General features: G+C 42.3%; 1 protein-coding gene across 10 annotated transcripts in view; it reads left to right on the top strand.

Moving 5' to 3' along the window:
• Nucleotides 1-5,955: 5,955 nt before the first annotated feature.
• Nucleotides 5,956-19,454, top strand: part of ZMYND11 (zinc finger MYND-type containing 11) — a gene marked incomplete at both ends in the record, with an annotated part of 58,145 nt that continues 44,646 nt past the window's right edge. For all 10 annotated transcript variants that reach the window (XM_080717182.1, XM_080717174.1, XM_080717181.1 and 7 more), the window contains one exon: nucleotides 5,956-6,071. In XM_080717182.1, coding sequence (XP_080573308.1) covers nucleotides 5,956-6,071 — 116 coding nt within the window. The remainder of the gene's footprint in view (nucleotides 6,072-19,454) is intronic.

Here is a 19,454-nt window from a genome sequence, read left to right as displayed (position 1 = left end):
TTTACTTGAGCACCTCCCCAAATGATATGCTTATGAAGACGTTTAACAAAATATGTACAAGATTTATATGAAGACTACACAACTCTGATATATACTGCAGAACTCAGTAAATGACTAGATAGCCAGTGTTCATGGATAGGAAGACTTAATACTGTCAAGAGGTCAGGTCTTCCCACTTCAGTCTGTAGACCTGCAGTTCCAGTCAAATGCTGAGCAGGTTATTGCATGGATGTCAACAAATTGATTCTAAAGTTTATTCAGCGAGGCAAAAGACCCTGGACAGTCAATACTAAAGAAGAACAAAGTCATTGTTGACAATAACCAACTTAAAGACTTACTGGAAAGCTACAGTAATCAATACAGTGTGGTATTGGTGATAGAAGAGACAAATGTACCCCTGGAGCAAAGCAGAGAAACCACAAGTAAACTCAAAAGTGGTCAGTGAGAGCTGACCAGGGAGCCAGGACGAAAGTCTTCGAGAAATGACACTGGGACACCTGGACACCCGACTGAACAGTGATCCCAGACCCAGACCTCAGGCCTTTATGAAAGCCAATTGAAAATGGGTCCTAGATCCAAGTGCAAAATGCAAAACTAATAAAGTAGGGAACAGGAAAAAACCTAGTTGACGTTGGGTTTGATAGCGTTTTAGATCCAACACCAAAGGCATAAATGAAAGAAGAATCGATAAGCTGGATTCATTAAAGTTTAAAATGTGCGAAGCACTAGGTGTAGAGAATGAGAAGACAAGCCAGAGACTGGGAGAAAACTTTGCAAAAGGTGCATTTGATAAAAGACTTTGGGCCAAAATGTAAAAAAGACACAACAGTAAGAAAATGGGCAACTCTCCCCAAAAAACACTGGATAAAAGGCCCGGATGGATATCTTACCAGAAAGGATGTAGGTGTGCCAAACACATGAGAATTAAGACTTCCACAGTGTATGCCATTAGGGAATTGAACGTCAGCATGTTAATGAGATACTGCTCCGTGCCTGTCGCCAGAATCCAAATTACACACCCAGTGCTGGGAGGGCATGCAGGAAGAGGGGCTTGCGTTCTTGCTGGAGGGAACCCAAAACCCGCGGTCACTTTGGAAGGTGGTTTGGCACTTTCTTTTCTTTTCTTTTCTTTTCTTTTCTTTTCTTTCTTTCTTTCTTTCTCTCTTTCTTTCTTTCTTTCTTCCTTCCTTTCTTGTATTAGGGATTGAACCCAGGAGCATTCAATCTCCAAGAAATACACATTTAAAGAATAGGATTAATTTTTACATTTTAGTCATATGTGGTGCCAATATTTGAGTATTTATTTTATACAACATAATAAAAAGAACAAACACCTGGACCCACCATCCTGCAGTGGGAACTCAGGATGTACTTGACGCGGTGACGTCGCCCAGCTGGTCTGTTCTCACTAGTATTGTATTTATCACTCCCTTGCATTAAAACAGTTTCCACACGTAAGTATTCACCAGGCAGTGCATGGCTAAATTTTGCTTGTTTTAAAGTTTCCCTTGACTTGCTTTATTCTCTTTTTTCCTCTTGGTGTAGAAGTTTTGCAGTGTGGACGAGCATTTTTGTAGACGGAGAGGATTGCAGGTAATCTAGATGTGTAGGGATGGAGAGTACCAGTATCACCTGGGGGCTTATTAACTTTACTTGGCAGTTTTTATTTCATTTATTTTTTTAACTACGGTCCTCTTGAGACTCACTTTGTAAGGAGCCACTTTTACTAAAAGGAGGCTGTTGTGTTCTTCAGATGTGTTGGAGCAGAAAAAAGGTCGAGGACGGTATTAATGATTTCTACAAGTCCTCTGATCTTTCTTTTTGATGTCTCAATCTTTGATAAAACATTAGTGAAGGCTCACTCTGGAGTCTTGTTATTTCCATCACATAACGGGAAAAGTTGAATCTCATAATTTCATATTGAAAGCTTAGCATGCTCAAATCTATATTAGGCACCTTCGGAAGACATTAGGTGTAAAAAGATTAATGAGACATGCTCTTTCTTAGATGAATTAAAGAATTCTTTTGAGGAATTTGTAATTATTTGTACAAGCAATACATTTGTAAGAATTGTAAACACATTACTATCAGCATACAAAAGGTAATTGAGCTTGGTTTAGTTTCATTCCAGGAAATAAAGGTTGCTTAGGGAAGATTACATATAAGTCCTAGAAGGGACAGCATTTTCTTTTTTTTTTTTTTTTTTTTTTCTTTTTGGTACTGAGGGTGGAACCCAGGGGCTTTTCTACCTCCGGGCAATACTCCCAGCCCTATTTTATACTTTATTTGGAAACAGGGTCTCGCCAAGTTTCCGAGAGCCTCACTAAGTAGCTGAGGCTGCCTTCAAACCTGTGCAATCCTTGTCTCCGCCTCCCAAGCGCTGGGATTACAAGCGTGCGCTACCACGTCTGGTGAGAAATTTTTAATAATAAGAGGGCAGGGTAGAACATTTCAGGAAGAGATGATTCTTAAACAAAGGCACCGTTGTGTGAAATTTGGGACAAATTTGGGAATTATGAGTTTAGGATATACATTATACGGGTGATAGACATTCAGATATAATGGACCAGAAGTTTTGGTTTGGCCTCATCAACAAGGACCTGTTGTATTTATACAAATAGCCATTTGTATTTATGATCCCAAAGCTCATTTCCTAAGATTCTTTTCTTGACGAATACCCCACCAGCTACTCTCGTATCTAGCACAGCATTGATCATGCGGAATTTTGTCTAGTTTGCTCGTTGCTGTGTTCCCGGAGTGCCTGGTGTGTACGGGGCTGCATGAAGTGTCTGTTAAAGAAAGGAACGCGTAGACTCTAGAGAACCATTCGACGGCCATGCTCTAAGAGCTCTTGTGCTAATAGGTCGTGCTGCTTCGGGCACTTTGACGTCGCGCTGCACGCTGTGTGCACTGTTCGACGTCTTCCCGCGCGCTCCTCAGGCTTCTGCTTGTGTGCTCAGAGCTAGCGATCACCCCTCGTGGTGTGCCTTTAACACACGGCCTCAGCCTTCCTGGCCATGACGTGGCTCAGGTAGATCTCGGAGGTCTTCAGTTTCAATTTTGCATCCGTTTACCTGAGTTGTAGTATTGTTTCATTTCATCTTGATTTTAATAATTTCTGGGAACCTGTGATGTCTTTTAGAGTTTGTGTTCCTCGGTCCCCGGTGTATCCTTGTGATTCTCACAGTATGTGGTATAGCTATGCTAACTATGTTAATTATTTTAAAGCATCGGCTTTGCTGTTACATATTTTTTAAAACTCTGCATAAATTAGTCTTTATTTTGGTATTCTAAAATACATTTCTGTATTTTGAAAGAATAATTTGTAAGTTGAATTGTAACTAACTATCCCTGTTTGCTTTATTCTTTAGTGTTTGTTCTGGGGATTACAATATGCGTCCTTAACTTATCATAGCCCTGCTTGAATTATGGTACTACTTCACATAAACTACAAGAGGTGCACACGATGTAATTCTTCTATTCCCCTTTCCCCGCCTTTGAGCTATGGTTGTCATATATTTTACTTCTGCATATGTGATAAATTTAAGGACACCTGTCAGTCATTTTTCTTTGCCTTAAACAATCACCTTTTTTTTTTTTTTTTTTTTTTTTTTTTTTTACGGTACTGGGGATTGACCCATGGGCATTCTGCCTCCAATCTACACCCCCAGCCTTATTTTTTATTCTTTATTTTGAAACAGTCTCACTAAATTGAAGAGAGCCTCACTAAGTGGCTGAGGCTGGCCTTGAACCCACGATCCTTCTCTTTCAGCCTCCCAAGTACTGAGATTACAAGTGTGCACCACCATGCCTGGCTAAACAATTATCTTTTAAAGAAATTAAGAAAATTTGGCTTTTATACTTTTCCCATACATTTCCCATTTGGCAGAGTTCTTCACTATTTCTGCTCAAAGTTTACCTAGAAAAAAATAAAGCCTGCAGTAGTGAGTCTCTTGTCTGAGTTTTCATAGCACATCATGGACCATTCCATGCCATATATGCCTTTGCAGTTAATAGCTGCGTGCATATATCCAATGATCCCTGCCAGTTTTAGTTTTTTTGTTTTTTTTTTTTGTCAAGGATCACCATTTACCTACTTTAAAGTACTTCATTGTGTCTAGCACGGAGCCTCACAGAGCCAGCATGACGTAATTTTTGAGTGTGTAACAGTGACTGTTGTTTTGTTCTTACATTGATGTGATCCCGCAGGGCCAAGTCTTAGGATCATAGCTCACCATTAGATGTCTTTCTAGTTCATATTTTTACCAATACATTTCGTACCATTAGGCCTACTAAATTCTGAAGGTTAGCACAGTCCTATACGAGCACACTTAGTCTGAGAAGTTTCTATATGTTTTAAAGTGGTTACTCTAAAATAGAAGCTTTCATAAATTATAATTCTATTTTTATTATCTTAGTTATATGTCTTAAGTTTATATAGAAGCAATTGATTTTTGGTGACGTTTTCTTTAAGACTAATACAGGCATTATTTGTGAATTGCTCTCTTGGTTGGACAAGGTTTGGAATTTGGGAAGTAACAGGGGCAGAAGTAGGCCTTCAGGATACATGCGGCCAGAGGCATATTTCTGGAATCCCTCTTCTGGAAGCCAGACTGACCCCGGCTCCCCGCAGCTTCTTCTCCAGCGCCGCTTTAGTGCAGTTGCGTGGGCCGTGGGAAGAGAAAAGGGGCGTCCTGTGGCCTGGCAGAGCAAAGTGCTGAGGAGTTCCCCTCACTCCTCCTCTTCCTCCACGAGCTAGGCAAGGCAGGTCGGGATTTCAACAACCCCAGGTTTCATGTCCACCTGCGCTTAAGGGCCTGATTTTAAGCTCTGCATCCTTACCTGCCTAACTGTGAGAAGTGTTTCAGTGGGTGCCAGAGGCTGGGTTCCCTGGGAAAGAGGGAGCCAGGCTGAGGATGTGACAGGGCCGCGCCAGTCCTCACAGGTCCTTGCCTGCTAAGCAAAGAGCGGTGGGCTGCAGACATCCGAAGCCCCTGACGCCCCTCCCCAGTTTTTCTCTAGCCTTGTTAGGGGCGGCTGGAAGCTTGTGTGGAGGTGTGGTGACTGTATTCTTCAGCTCACCCATAATATTAAAGTTTGAATAAAGTAACAATGCTCTTTCCTCATGTAATAAATACCCCTGAGCCTAACATCTAAGAACTTGATTATCTCTAGTAGCCCTCTACCACATTCTCCCCCAGCTCATGCCACAAGTCATTATCTTTTATATTTTTTCTCTTCATGGTTTAATTTTTTGTGGTACTGGGGATTGAACCCAGGGGAATTCTACCTCCAATCTACACCCCCATCCCTATTTTTATTCTTACTTTTTGAAACAAGGTCTCACTGAGTTGCAAAGGGCCTCACTAAGTAGCTGAGGCTGACTGTGAACCTGGATCCTCCTGTCTCAGCCTCCCGAATCCTGGGATAGCAAGCGTGCGCCACCACGCCCTGCCGTGGTTTTGTTTTTAATGTTGCTCTCATATGTATATCAAATGGGAACTTTAAAGCATTGACCAAAAATGTGAAGAACCAAACAATTAAGACATTTAAATTCCATTTTGTATTGGTCAAATTTTACATAGTATAATATAATAATGAAACTTTATCTGGTAGTATTTTATACTCTACAATAATATATATATATATACATATATACATAAGTGTATGTATCTGTATATATATATATATGTATATATGAAGGTAGACACTTCTTGGGAAGAACATCTTATTCTGAATTTTAAAATGTCATTTATGATGTAATGAAGTGAATACCAGTTATTATGAAATAAAAATGTGATTTAGATGATTAAAATAAAAAGTTGGTAATCCTCTATTCATTAATGTCAATAGTTAAGAGGTGCTGAATATGTTACTGTGTTGATGATCATTTGTAATCCACATTTTTTGCCTTATCTTTTTGTATATTACTACAGCTAAAGAAGTAAACAGGTCATGGCACGTTTAACAAAAAGACGACAGGCGGATACAAAAGCTATCCAGCATCTGTGGGCAGCCATTGAGATTATAAGGAACCAGAAGCAAATTGCCAATATTGACCGTATTACAAAGTAAGTACCCGGAACTAAAGCATGCCTGTGAGGCTTCCGATAAGACTTCGGGGAAAGCCCAGAACTGCGGAATCTGTTATGTTGGCCAAAGGTACTCAAAGGACCGAGGTCGCTTTTTCTCTTGCAGAAATATTCAGTTGTTAGGAAAAGAAATGCAGACACATGTGCGAGCAACTTGTATTTAGAACTTTCATAAACATTTGACAAGGAGACTATCAGTCTGTTCTATTTTTAAAAGATTTTTAGAAAAAATTTTAATTTTTGGAGACTGAGTATTTTATTTTAAAAGTGTCTACTTAATCACTTTTATGTAGCAAAGCCGTCTAAAAATAGTCTGCTGCTCGTGACTCAGTATAGGATGAGCATGGCATGTGTAGTAATAAACACTTAGTTTTGGTACTGGATCTCGAACCCGGGGACATTCTGTTTTACCTCGAGGCCAGACCCTGAGCACTAATGTTTTATTTTGAAAGGGGGTCTCATTAAGTTGCTGAGACTGGTCCTTCTGTCTCAGCCTCCCTGATGTTGGGATTACAGGTGTGCCAATAAGAAAATCTCATTAAATTGGGTGCTGCAGCACACACCTGAAGTCCCAGCTACTTGGGAGGCTGGGGCGGGGGATTGCAAGTTGAGGCCAGCCTCAGAAACTTAGCAAGATTATGTCTAAACATAAAATACAAAGGACTGAGGACATCCCTCAGTGGAGAGCCTAGCATACTATGTGAGACCCTGAGCTCAATCCCTGATACTGTACTTAAAAACAACAGCAAAGTCTTAGTGGTTCATTGCCCACTAACAGAGTATCCTTAACAATAAAGTCATTCTATTTTAGAAGTCCATGAAATAAACATTCAATTACATTTTTTTTTGGTCTTGTTTCAAATACTATTTATCTTAGTGGACAAAGATTCAGTATAGGAAAAAACTAGACCATGTGATCTTTTCTTTATTATTCTTAATTATGAGAATCTTCAGTTAGGAACTTGATTTTGTTTTGCTACATTTGTTTCTCTTGGTATTTTTAAAACAAAGTGTAATTTGTATTTTTAGATGTTTGATTTTTTTGTTAATTTCTGTAGAATATCTTCATACTCGTCTCTCCCCAAATTTGTTAGATGCCATCTATAAATATGGAAAACGGATAATATGTGAACACTGTCTTACATAAGTGTTGTTTTGAGGGAGGGCTTTATTGGTAAGTAACAAAGTGGACTTCCATGTATTCTCGTGTCTTCCCTGTGTTACGGTGACAGTGATGAAGGCAGCGAAGGAGGGACGCTGGGAGATTGGGGGGGATGAGAGGCCAAGGGCTGTCACAGGCACCTGCCCCGGGAATGTGTTCAGACAGGCCGTGCTCACCACTTAGCTCCAGTAGCCTCGTAAGAATACAGAAAATGATGGAAACACCGTGGAAAATAAGAATAAAATAACAAGTTACTTTAATAATGTGTTAGGTTTTGAAGAGCTGACTGGAGGCATTGTGACAAGGTCCTGAACCAATTCAGGAGCGGTGTTAGTGTAAGAACAGATGTTTGGAGATGAGTCGCTGGGGACGTAGCTCGGTTTAGAGCCGACCCGGCACGCACAGACCCTGGCTTGATCCCCGATGCCACGGACAGAAACAAAACCCCCCTGGGAGAGCAGAAAACATTGTCTTCTTAGGATTGCGATCAGAAAGCACAGTGTGTGTCTAGAAATTGCTTATAGAAGAGTGTTGGGATAAGATGCTATTTTTCTGTTTCCCTGTTTTAAGTCACGCAAGCGATTTCAGTGTCTCGGGTGTGCCTCTGTCTTTCTCTGGGAGCTCTGGGGTGTCCTTTGAGAAGCCTCCGAGTCCCCAGCGTGGTGTCATTAGTCGTGACCACTGCGGCCTGAGAGGTGGCGCACGTGCAGTGGGCCCCGTGCCTGTTAGATGAGCTCAGCGCACGCGCGTGTGTGTGCCTGTGCACGCGCGTGAGCACGTGTGTCAAGCGGCTGTAAGACTGTCCACGGGGGCATTCACGCGTCTGTTCAGTATTCGTGGTGGACTGTCGCTGCACACTCTTTCCTCATTTCTTCATCAGGACGGCCTTAAGTGGATCCGAGGTAGGCTTTCCTTCGCGTCTTAAAGTCCGTAGCTCATCATGGTTTATTAGTTTCATCTGAAGATGGAAAGCGAGCGAGAAGGTAGGAAGTGAACGCAGGGGTGGTTGGAGGCGGAGTCTCTTCTGCCTCGTGCAGCTGCCCGTGGGACAGCAGCCCTGGAGTGCCCGTGCTGCGGGCACAGCCTGAGCCGCGCTTGTACTGCGCCCTGCTAGGCGTCGCTCCCCGAGGAGCTGTGGCACACGGCGCCCTGGCCTCAGCCACGGCCCAGCCCGCTGCTGACCCGGGCCTGAGGTTGGACAGGGCGGGCACTGGGCGATGGCAGGAAGTCTCATCTCTTGCCCTAAATCCTAATGTTCCTGTTCTGCACTCTTAAAAGGTAACTGCTTTTCAAACTTTAGAGTTCTTTAAGTCAAATTCCTTTGCTTAGTTATAGTCAAGTGTAAAAACAGAAAGATCTTTCAAACTTGAAAAATATATGGTTGCCATAGGCTATAAATGTCAGGAATGTATGTGTGGCCAAGCTTCGGTCTCTATTTTGACTGGCAAGTTGACGCCATTATTAAAACAAAAAAGCTATGGTTTCAGTCTCGCATTAAGTTGTGGCCTTTAAGGTGCTCGGCTGGTAGCCTGGTGCATTCCACAGCGTACAGTTGACCTCCAGGCCATGGTTTGCTTCTGCTTGCCACCATAGGAGGCTCAGCTGTCTCTTTGGCTGGTTTATTGAAGAAGCTGGGTTGGTTCTGGGCTTCCTGGGGCTCGCTGTGTGTGGCTTAACCTGTGGCTCATCCTCTGCGTTTCATGGAAGTGGAGTTGCACGTGGGCCTGGCGTGGAGGCTGGCCTCGCATGGGGGTTCCCGCTGTCAGGACATAGATTGTGCTTTCTCGTTGTGTGTTTATACCTGCTGGTGCTAGAGCTAATTCATTAAAGCTTGAAAGGTGGTAGTCATCTATTTTATCTAAGAACCGGAGTACTTCTGTAAGACCACGAGCTTCTCGCCGTCAGCGATTTGGTATTGGTCATGTAGGAAAAGTAGTATGTTTCTCTTTATTTACCAGTTTAAAATAGTATCATCTATTGATAGCCAGTTAATTTTTAATGTCTTGTTTGAAATTCATGCATCTAAATGCACTTGATACACTTCAATTCCTGGTTGATATAATCGTGAGATCATTTCTTACACACACACACACACACACACACACACACACACACATACACACACACACACCTTAATTTTATTGAGTTGCTTCCATCCTTTTTTTTTTTCCGGTACTGAAGATGGAATACAGGGACATTCTACCTCCAAGCTACACCCCCAACCCTATTTTTTGTTATTCTTTATTTTGAAACAGGGTCTGACTGAATTGCAAAGGGCCTCACCAAGTAGCTGATCGTGTCCTCGAACCACGATCCTCCTGTCTCAGCTCCCAAATGCTGGGGTTGATTACAAGTGTACACCACCACGCCCGGCTTTTTTATTTTTAAACTCTGCAGCTTCTTTCTATCTGTGATGCTGTCTGCTCGTGTCGACTTAGCTTCTGAAGTGACTTTCTTCACGTGGACCTCCTTCTGGGCTTTCTAGCTGTGGTGTCTAGCTGTGAGCTCGTGACCCGTGTGGGCTCTGGCTCTCGGGTCCGAGGTCCGTCAGGCCTCCCGCCGCGTCTTCCCCGTGAGCCTCGCCATGGGAAGATGCCTCTGCTCCTTAGCAACTCCACTGGGCCATTTGGGTGTGAAGTCAGTTTTCCTGACCTTGCATTGGGAACAGGTGACTCTGAATACTTTTTCTAATTAAGGCTCTAAAACTCTTTTATGCCATTTTTAAGAATTGCCCAAAGTTTTGCTCAGTAGTTCCCAAAGACTTCCTGGGCTTTCATTTTTCCCTTATATTTCTGAAACCGCCCTTTCTTATACTGGCGGTCTTTTAAAATAACTCCAGGCTTTGTGCTGGAAGGAGCTTTGGCTGCTCATTCTGGGCATTCACGGGGTGCATTATCCTCCCCCTTGAGACTCGACTGTGCGCTCAGGGCCATCGTAAGTCATCTGCAGGGGGATGTGAGCCTGCGCAGTTGCCACAGCTCTTGTCAGATGAGCCCGCAGGCGAGGTCCTGGTGAGCACCTGCTAGTGCTCCCATCCGGTGCTCCGCCCACGGGAAGAGCTGCTGCTCTTTCTTCTGCACAGATGTTGATAAAGCTCTTGGGGATTTCTCCTCACCTGTCCAAGTTTGGGGTTCACAGGACCCCTCGTCACTTAACTTGATCGCATGTATTTCCAAGGGTGTTTTGCTTTTCGATACTCAATAGCTATGCTCTTCGCTGTATTCTCAGTTTGTAACGATCTTGTGGTTTTTCTTAAAAAAAAAAACTCAGTAAATAATATTTGCTAAAGACAGTAAAGAATATTTGCCAAAGAATAATTTCTAAGGTCCAAACGGAGAGTTAAAAGCAATTTTTAAAAATTCTCTTCTGCCAGAGGACATGTAGATATATCAGAATGAACAGTAATATTTCTTCAAACACAGGATCCTTATAGTGAAACTTGTGTGCAGTTTGGGAAAGGAATAATATAAGCAGAATGCGTAGCTTTTTAAAGCACTGAAGCCCCTGGTGCGCATAATTAATTGAACTCTTAGGGACTGATCATGATTTCCTCATCTCTAACAAAAGAGACCTTCTAACGTAAGTCTGGTGATGTGTAACTCTCAGAGTTCAAAGCAGTTACCTCCTATGGGGTTGCCAGGAAATTTTTCTTTCTTATTTAACTGCAAGTATTATATCCCACAAAGTAGAAAAGGCACTATACGTTAGGGAATCACAGCTGAAATTATTGAATATTTCACCTTCTTTTTTTGAGTTACTAGGGATTAGGGCATTCTACCTCTGAGCTGCACCCCCAGCCCTTTTTAAATTTTTTTTCTGTTTTGAAACAGGGTCTCATTAGGTTGCTGATACTTGCTAAGTTGCTGAGGCTGTCCTCAAAAATGCAATCTTCCTGTATCAGCCTCCCAAGAATTGGAATTATAGGTGTGAGCTACCACACTCGGGTATCTCAGATATTTAGAAAATGCAACTAAGAGAAGCTTCTCTGACAAGTTCTTTTTTTATGGTATGAAAAAGTACTTTTACCAAAATAGTTAATCTTCCGTCAAAGGGCATGTGTGCCTGGGTTTGAGTTTTGATTAACGGTGAAGCTTTCCCTGTGCTCACACGCTGTATGTAAATTCCATACAGTGAGATCCCTGAGGCATTCTCATTTGGGAGATAAGTAAGCGCAGGTCAGCTTTGGTCTACAGGAGAAACATTTCACACTTCTAGAAGCCAGAGGCAGTTTTGTGATGTTTAATCATCTTAAAGTCGAATGAGTTACTTTATTATAAATAAGAAAACATACTCTTCAGTTTAGGGTTATCTGAAAATGAGCAGAAGAGTAGCTTCTTTTTCAGTTCAAATGTCTAAAAATGCTTCTTACAGTTGGCACAGGAATTTCTCAATTTTATGGAATTTGGGTAGGTTTCCTTATAATAAAGGTTTAAAATATTATTTCCTTAATATTAAACAAATATTTATAAAGTTTTTATGTACTTATGATGATGATAGTCCTTATTTTACAGATTTCAAATCAATAAGCAAAGAATAAGAAATCATAACAAAAGAGTCGGTAACAGAAGTGAAACTTGAACTTACCACCACCGAGTCCCAACATGACGTAACTCGTCGAGGTGTTACTTCTTTAAATGCCATTTACATTTTAACATCCCAATAAAACTGAGTTACAGGCATCCCTTCCTTTCCTCTGTAGCCCAAAGAGATTATTCACATCTAATTGGGATCATTATAACATGGCAGTTAGAGGTTCATAATTATTCTAAGTAGGTGTTACAGATAGTGTAAAGGCATACATGCTTTGAAATGAGTATGGACTTTGTGCAGGTCTCTGCAGGCTGGATGGTGTGTAGGCTAGATAGTGTGCTTGGAGGAGGGAAAGTTATTTTTTATTGACTGCTGGAGGAAGCAATGGAGGTAGTTGCTCGCTGGGTTTCTTTCCCACCTGGAGTCAGCTTTGTCTTGTGACTAACACTGGACTTGTAGATTAGTCCCGTTCAGCTTAATATTTCAGAGTAGGGCATCAATTAATGGTAGAAATTGTGACCTCTGACCTCTTGTGACATGTTTGGCATTGGCATTTCTGAGTTCCTCTGAGTTCTTCCTGTCGCTACAGATAGACATAAATCTAAACTGTAAGTTCTCAGGTGTAGGGTGCCTTTGAAGTTCAGCTAGGTACCATGACTTCATTACTGATCAGAATTTTAACTTCATGAAACCCAGTTTTCAGGAACTGTTATTTAAGTTAGATTTTGCTATGTCTGTAAATTTCTATTCCCTTGTTAGAATTATTGGAGAAAAGGAAAAAGAATATTGCTTAAATAGCCTCTTGGGAAACATAAGTTAGTTTTAAAATCTCTCAGTACTGTTATACTGTTCCTATAATCCCAGGGATTCTTCACAGAATTACTTACTGTATTCTCAGTTCCATCTTTATTGGTTTATTCTTTCTTAGGGATTTTATGGAAGTAGAGTGGTGGGTCTGCTTTACTGCTGTTATCTTTACTATGTTATTTTACATAAGCAGCCCTAAACCAGAGGTATCTGTTTGTGAGTAACTAAAATCCACAGTGACTTTTTCCAGTATGCCAAATTAATATGGCGCACATCTTACCTTAGATTTTCGTCCGTTTTTATGTGCTTGGTGCTTCCTTGTGGTTCTGTGAGGGAAACATAGACAAGCACATCACATTAGAAGTCACTGTTACGGCATAAAACAGCAGGACGGCGCGGTGGGAGAGGGATGAGGCGGTGTGTGTGAGTCCGTGTGACGAGCGCTCGTCTCTAACACCGAGGGCCTTATTTGAGAGGGACTCAGAGCGAGAAGCCCTGGTGGAGGCAGAGAAGCAGCCTGCGTTTGGGCTGCGTGGGTCAAGTGGAGGAGCTGCAGGCATTGGATGTGGACCTAAGGCAGAGAGGGCCGAGCAGTCTTCACGCCAGCGCTGAGATGTTTATCCTTTAGCCAGAGGCGACAGCAGTGTTTCGAGTGTGAAATGGTGGAACTGGTGGAACGCTCCTTTCCCCTCTCAGGATGGATGGGTGGACCTGGGTGGACCCCTTGGATGTCTCTGGCCTGCTCGCCCCACCCCAGCCTGGGCGTGTTGCCTGATAGGTTTCTGCCTGTGCGTCCAGCCCCATCTGCTAGACTGAGCTGCTTCCTATCGCGGATGCTGATGCCTTCCCAAAGCCTCCTCTCAGCAGATGCCTCATTCTTGCCGGCCTGTTCTTGCTCATGCCGTCCACATGCAGAGCATCATCCTGTTGCATGGTCCACCGTGCCAAGCCTCCCCTTTTGCCCGTGAAGTTCACGCGCAAGGTGTTTCTGGCTTTGCCTCCCCTGCGTGCCCTCTCTGCTGCTCCCCACTCCACTGCACCCCAGAAGCACTGTTTCTGTTTGGCAGGTCCACTGTTCTCCATTCTGCCCACACACCCTTTCCAGACTTCCCTCTCAGGTGTCCTATCAAGAGCCTCAGTTTATCAGTTAGTTTTCTAAACTTTGCATATGATTGTGTTCTTCATAAAATCATCTTGATTTTCCCTTGTGCATACAGTCTAAATACCTGAGCAGGACATTGGTGCAAAGCTTTCCACAATTAGATCCCAACATCTTTCTCTGTTTTCTACCCAGCTTTTCTTTCTCCTTTCATAACCAGCTTCTCTCCACTGAGCGTCCATCTCATGACGCTCTTCTCAATGGCATGAGCGTGCTGTGGAGTGTTTGTAAGTTAACTTATGGACAGCCACATGTATTGTTTGAAGATCCCAGTGGTCTGCCATCTCCTTTGAGGCTTAGACGCATTCCTCAGTATAACCAGCCCCTTCCCTTTTCTCTTTGCTCATACCGTGATATATATGGAAATCAATTTTATCGAAATTCTTACTGTAATCCTGAGAAAACATTTCTGCTTCCTTTTCTTGCGAGCCCCTTACTGTGTGTGTGTGTGTTAGTTTGAAGCATGGCAGCTGAAACATTAATAGTAGTGAGTATTTAGGCTGGGGATGTGGGGATGGGGCTCCGTGGCGAGTGCTTTCCCAGCATGCACGAGGCCCTGTGCTTTCCAGCACCGCAAACACTGCAAAAAACAGCAGCAACGAAAGAAAATATTGTAACAATAAATATTAGTTGCCCTAACTGGATAAGCTGATTTTGAGGAAGGCTTAAATACTTGATATTAAATGAGCACTCATTTTGTGACAGGCACACTGCTTTATGATTTATTTTTCTCCTTAATTTCCACAACATCTCCATGGGGCATGTTGTCATCATATTCTCTCCTCCGCCACATCCTTCCTCATCCTTTCTTTCCTTCTGGTATTGGGGCTTGAACTCAGTGACATCCTACCTTGAACTATACCCCCAGCCTTCTCTCATTTTTTAAATTTTGAAACAGAGTCTCAGGAAGTTGCAGAGGGCCTTGCTAGGCTGGCTGCAAACCTGCAATCCTCATGATTCAGCCTCCCAAGTACTGAGAGTACAAGCTTGTGGCAGCACACCTGTTCTTTTGTGGTTTTTTGTTCTTTTTCCCCCAGATTAGGTCTTGCTCATCCAGGCAGCTGTGTCAGAATAAGTTTTGAATTTTTACTGGTGTACCCACCGTGAGATTCCAAGGAACACATTCATATATGGATACCTCACTACCTCATTTGGTGCCTTCCCCAGGTCTCTTTCTTAATTGCTCCCTTTAGTAATGTTTGTTTTATTTTTCAAGCTGCACATTTAAAAACTGTTTCCTTGTCTATGTAATTCCTAAATGAATAAACTTAGGAGAAAAGTAAATGAGAGATGCAGAGGTAGGTATGTTAGGGAAAGTAAATGATAGAGGACCGGTGGGCATGCACACAGGAGCATCAGTCCGAGACTCCACCTCTTCCCTCACGGTTGCCATGGTTGCCAGCCAGCCATCTTCCTGTTCCCAGATGGTACCTCTCAGTCATATCCAGGCCTATTGACTACCTGGTCCTCTCTGCTTTAGGCCACTGAGTCAACTGGTAATAATCACCGTCATTTAAGTCAATGCTTTCTTTTTAGCTAGTTCTTTTCTTCCACTAGAAATTTTTCTATGCTAGGTTATTGACCTGAAAATGATCCCCTAATTACATGGAAGTTGTTTTACTGTCCTGTTTGCAACATTCCTGTGACTGTTCTAGAAAGTGTATTCTGCTAAGTATTTATTGTTTGTGAATAGAATTCTGGTGCTATCAAGAGAAATTTTATATAGAATTGAAAGCAACCTGTTTTTTCTTTTAATTATTTTTCTCCAATTAGATCACCTTTTACAATTGAGATTAAAAATAAAAATAGAAGTTTTAAAATAGTGCGTTACTTGAAAAGACATTTGAGAGAAAATCTATTCAACAAAATTAGTAAGTTATATGTATAAATTTGCTTATCATTGATATTTTATCTTAGAGGTGTGTTAGACTATGTTCTAATGTACTAAACACTGCAGATAATAAAGTTAGATTTGGTTTAAGTTTAGTAATCACAATTAAAAAGCAAAAGCATAGAACATTTTAAATAACAGTGCAATTGAAAACAAATTCTAAAACATCCTATTTTGCTGGGCGTGGGACACACCCTTGTAATCCCGGCACTTGGGAGGCTGAGCCTGGAGGATCGCAGGTTTGAAGCCAGCCTCAACAACTTAGTGAGGCCCTGTTTAAAAATAAAGAATACAAAATAGGGCCAGGGGTGTAGCTCAGGGGTAGAATGTCCCTGAATTCAATCTCTAGTACTGCAAAAAAAGAAAAAAAAAAAGAAATATCCATTTTCATTATAAAGCACTGGTTAATTCATAATTTCAATCCTGGGAAGAGAGAAAGGAATTCAGGGAGTGCTTATACCTGGAGTAAAGATGTAAGGATGCTCTTGATAGATCTGCTGTCACAATCCATAAAATATGGATTACTGAGTTAAACCGTAGATACTTTTTATACTCAAACTGGAGAGAATCTCATCCCTTCGATTTTCAGAAAGTTAATCATTTTTAAATTGTTGCAACGCTCAGGTGGCCGAGGGCAGCTCTGTGTATTGAACACTCGGGTTGAAATGTCACAATTTCTTTTTTTTTTTTTTTTTTTTTTTTTTTTGGTGGTGGTACTGGGGTTCCTGGAAGCCCTTCTACCTCCGGACTACACTCCCAGACCTATTTTATACTTTTTTTTTTATTTGGAAACAGGGTCTCTTAAGCCAGCGCGGCTGACTTCGAACTTGCGCGATCCTCCTGTCTCTGCCTCCCAAGCGCGGGGATGACGAGCGTGCGCCACCACGCCCGGCGAAATGTCACAATTTCTATTAAACCTTTATTGTTACGTAATAGCGAGCGTCCCACAAGAGTGTTCTGCTCTTTGTGCTTTCTCCAGCTGCTCAGGAACTTGACCATGAAACTTAGAATATATTTCAATTTCAGAGTTGAAACAGCTGCATTAGTTTGAACCTGTGGTCATTTTTGCATCCTTAAATAGACGTCTCCTTTTCATTCATTGCACCATTCTTTTAAAATGGGTAGTTTTCAAAAAGTTGAAGTTTTGGGATAGGCCCAATTTAATAATGTAAAAAATATATAATTCGTTCTTATTGAAATTGTCTTTGAATTTAACACATTCCCCTTTAAGTAGCCCAACCTATGTTAATAAGTGGTATAAATGTCACAGAAAAATTGTTTTTCCTACAAATGAAAACTTCCTGTTAATGGAAGTATTATCAAAATCTCTACTGGCTTTAAAATCACTACATGTTTTACTTTACTAATGTTAATTAAAGTTACTATACATATAATCAAGGTCATAATTGAAGAAAATTACGTACAGTGTGACATTTGGGGTAATCAGAACCTTTTAAAGAAAAAGCACTTGTAATGTGTGTACCTTTAATGATAAATCTGGAGGAGAGAGCTTCGGGGTTAAACTCCATGAAATCTTTGCAGTGTGTCTGTGTTCAGTGAACACTGAGAGTTCTTTTTAGTCAGTTCAGAAATGAGGGAAATTTAACTCAGTTGTTGGGAGTAGGCCGCAGCTGGGAAGGGGGCCCAGACCATCACCTGCCCTTGCTGGTCAGGCGGGGGTCAGGGTGGGCAGGACTGGGCGGCTCAGAGGGCCACCCCTTCCCTCCTGTCTCCCTCTGCCTCTGTGCGATCGTGCGCCCTTATCCACGCGGGTCTCGGTTGGACCGGCAGACGCACACGTGGGCTCCGGGGGTGCTGCCCGATCTCATCTCCAGTCTGATCAGGAGCTGGGTCCTGGGGGCCCTGGGTCTCTGTAGACCAGCCCTGAGCACGTCCTGCATGGAGCGCCCAAAGTCTGCAGGTCCTACCAAGGTCCGTCCTTGGCAACTGGAGTTGCAGATTTTGTCTTTGGTCCCAGAAGTTGTTAAAACTTGACCAGCCTGGAGCGTCTTAGTTGCCTCTTCCAGAATGTTCCAAGTTAAATAAATTAGTTCTTAGAAGTTTGGATTTCCTAATTTGAGGCTTGATCTCAGTGAACCTAACCAACTATTACTGGCAGCAGAACTCTACATGCATGTATATGTGTATATTCACACATAAAATTCTGGATCTGATTCTTTTAAATTTTATTATACTGTGTACATTTCCTCACACCATTATGTTTTTGAAACATTAATTTTATTAGCTACATAGTATTCTATTTGGTTTATATAATATACTTTTTTTGTGTGTGGTACTGGGGAATCCTTCTACCTCCATGTTACACTCCCAGACCTATTTTTACATTTTTATTTGGAAACAGGGTCTCTTAAGCCAGTGCAGCTGGCTTCGAACCTGTGCGATCCTCCTGTCTCTGCCTCCCAAGCGCGGGCATTACAAGCGTGCGCCACCACGCCCAGCATAAAAAGGTTCTAAATGTCCATAATCATAAAAAGTATATTATAGCTGGGCGTGGTGGCGCACGCTTGTAATCCACGCCCTTGGGAGGCAGAGACAGGAGGATCGCGCAGGTTCAAAGCCAGCCACACATGCTGGCTTAGGAGACCCTGTTTCCAAATAAAAATGTAAAAATAGGTCTGGGAGTGTAGCCCGGAGGTAGAAGGGCTTCCAGGAACCCCAGTACCACCAAAAAAAAAAAAAAAAAAAAAAAAAAAGAATCGTTTTATTCTTTAGAACTTCATGATGTAACCATAGCCAGATGTGGTGACACATGCCTACAATCCCAGTACTTGGAAGGCTGAGACAGGGGTGTTGCAATTTAAAGGCAGCCTCAGCAACAGAGCGAGACTCAGCAACCTGTTGAGACCCTGTTTCAAAACAAAAAGGGCAGGGGAGAATGCCCCTGGGTTAAGTCCCCAATAACACATATGCACGCACGCACATTTTCCTGATGTGAGTTTTTTTCTGCATAAGTCTTGTGCTCCATCTCCTGACTCCTGGTAAAGTTTAGGAATATCTGCAAGGCTGATTTTGAGTACTGCCAAACGGCTTTCCATACAGTACTTCCCGAGTGGTGTGTGGGGTGGCTGTCGCAGTGTGCCTTTACCAGCATTGAGAATAATGATTTCAAGCATCCTACTGATGTAATGGGGAAATTAGTGTACTTACTGTTTTAGTTTTGTATTTTAAGGTTATAAGCTTGTTTATTTGCTTTTTCTATTTTATTGTTTAATTTTAACTTGCAGAAAGGAAGTTAGTGGTAACTGTCACAGAGGCTAGGAAAAACCCGGTTTTGGGTGTACTTTATAGAGAAATCCCACATGTCTTACTAGTCAGATTTTGTGTCTTGTCATTTCCATAGCTTTTATACATAGACCATCTTTTAAGCTCAAGAGACTCAGTCAATGTCCACTTACATTTCTGTCTTGAATTTGATTTTTTCCACCTTCCCCGCCCCCAGCCAGCTCCCTGGGACCAGCTGGGCACCTGGGGCATTGACATCCTGGGGCGGTGCCGTTAAGATGTTCATCTATCTCATCAAAAACACCTAAATGAGCTTGTCACACGTTGCCATCGAAATTGTGAGATTCTGCCATGCCCTAGATTCTGTGAGAGTGTGAAGCTGTGAGGGAGCCAGAGGCGTGGCAGGCCCGGGATGCGTTCCAGTGCGTAGATGGCATAGTGTGTGTGTTGGGGTGGGCTTTTTCCTTCCATGGGACGTGGCCCCGTTTAATCTTTTTTTTATTGTGGGCTTATTTCCCAGTGTATGCATCTCAGAGGAGTTTCTGAGGTTGAATTGTTATTAGGGTTGGA

This window comes from Muscardinus avellanarius, assembly GCF_963383645.1.
Source record: "Muscardinus avellanarius genome assembly, chromosome: 20".
In the NCBI taxonomy this organism is placed as follows: Eukaryota; Metazoa; Chordata; class Mammalia; order Rodentia; family Gliridae; genus Muscardinus; species Muscardinus avellanarius.
Note: the sequence above shows the minus strand (reverse complement) of the source record. Positions and strands in the feature narration are given on the sequence as shown.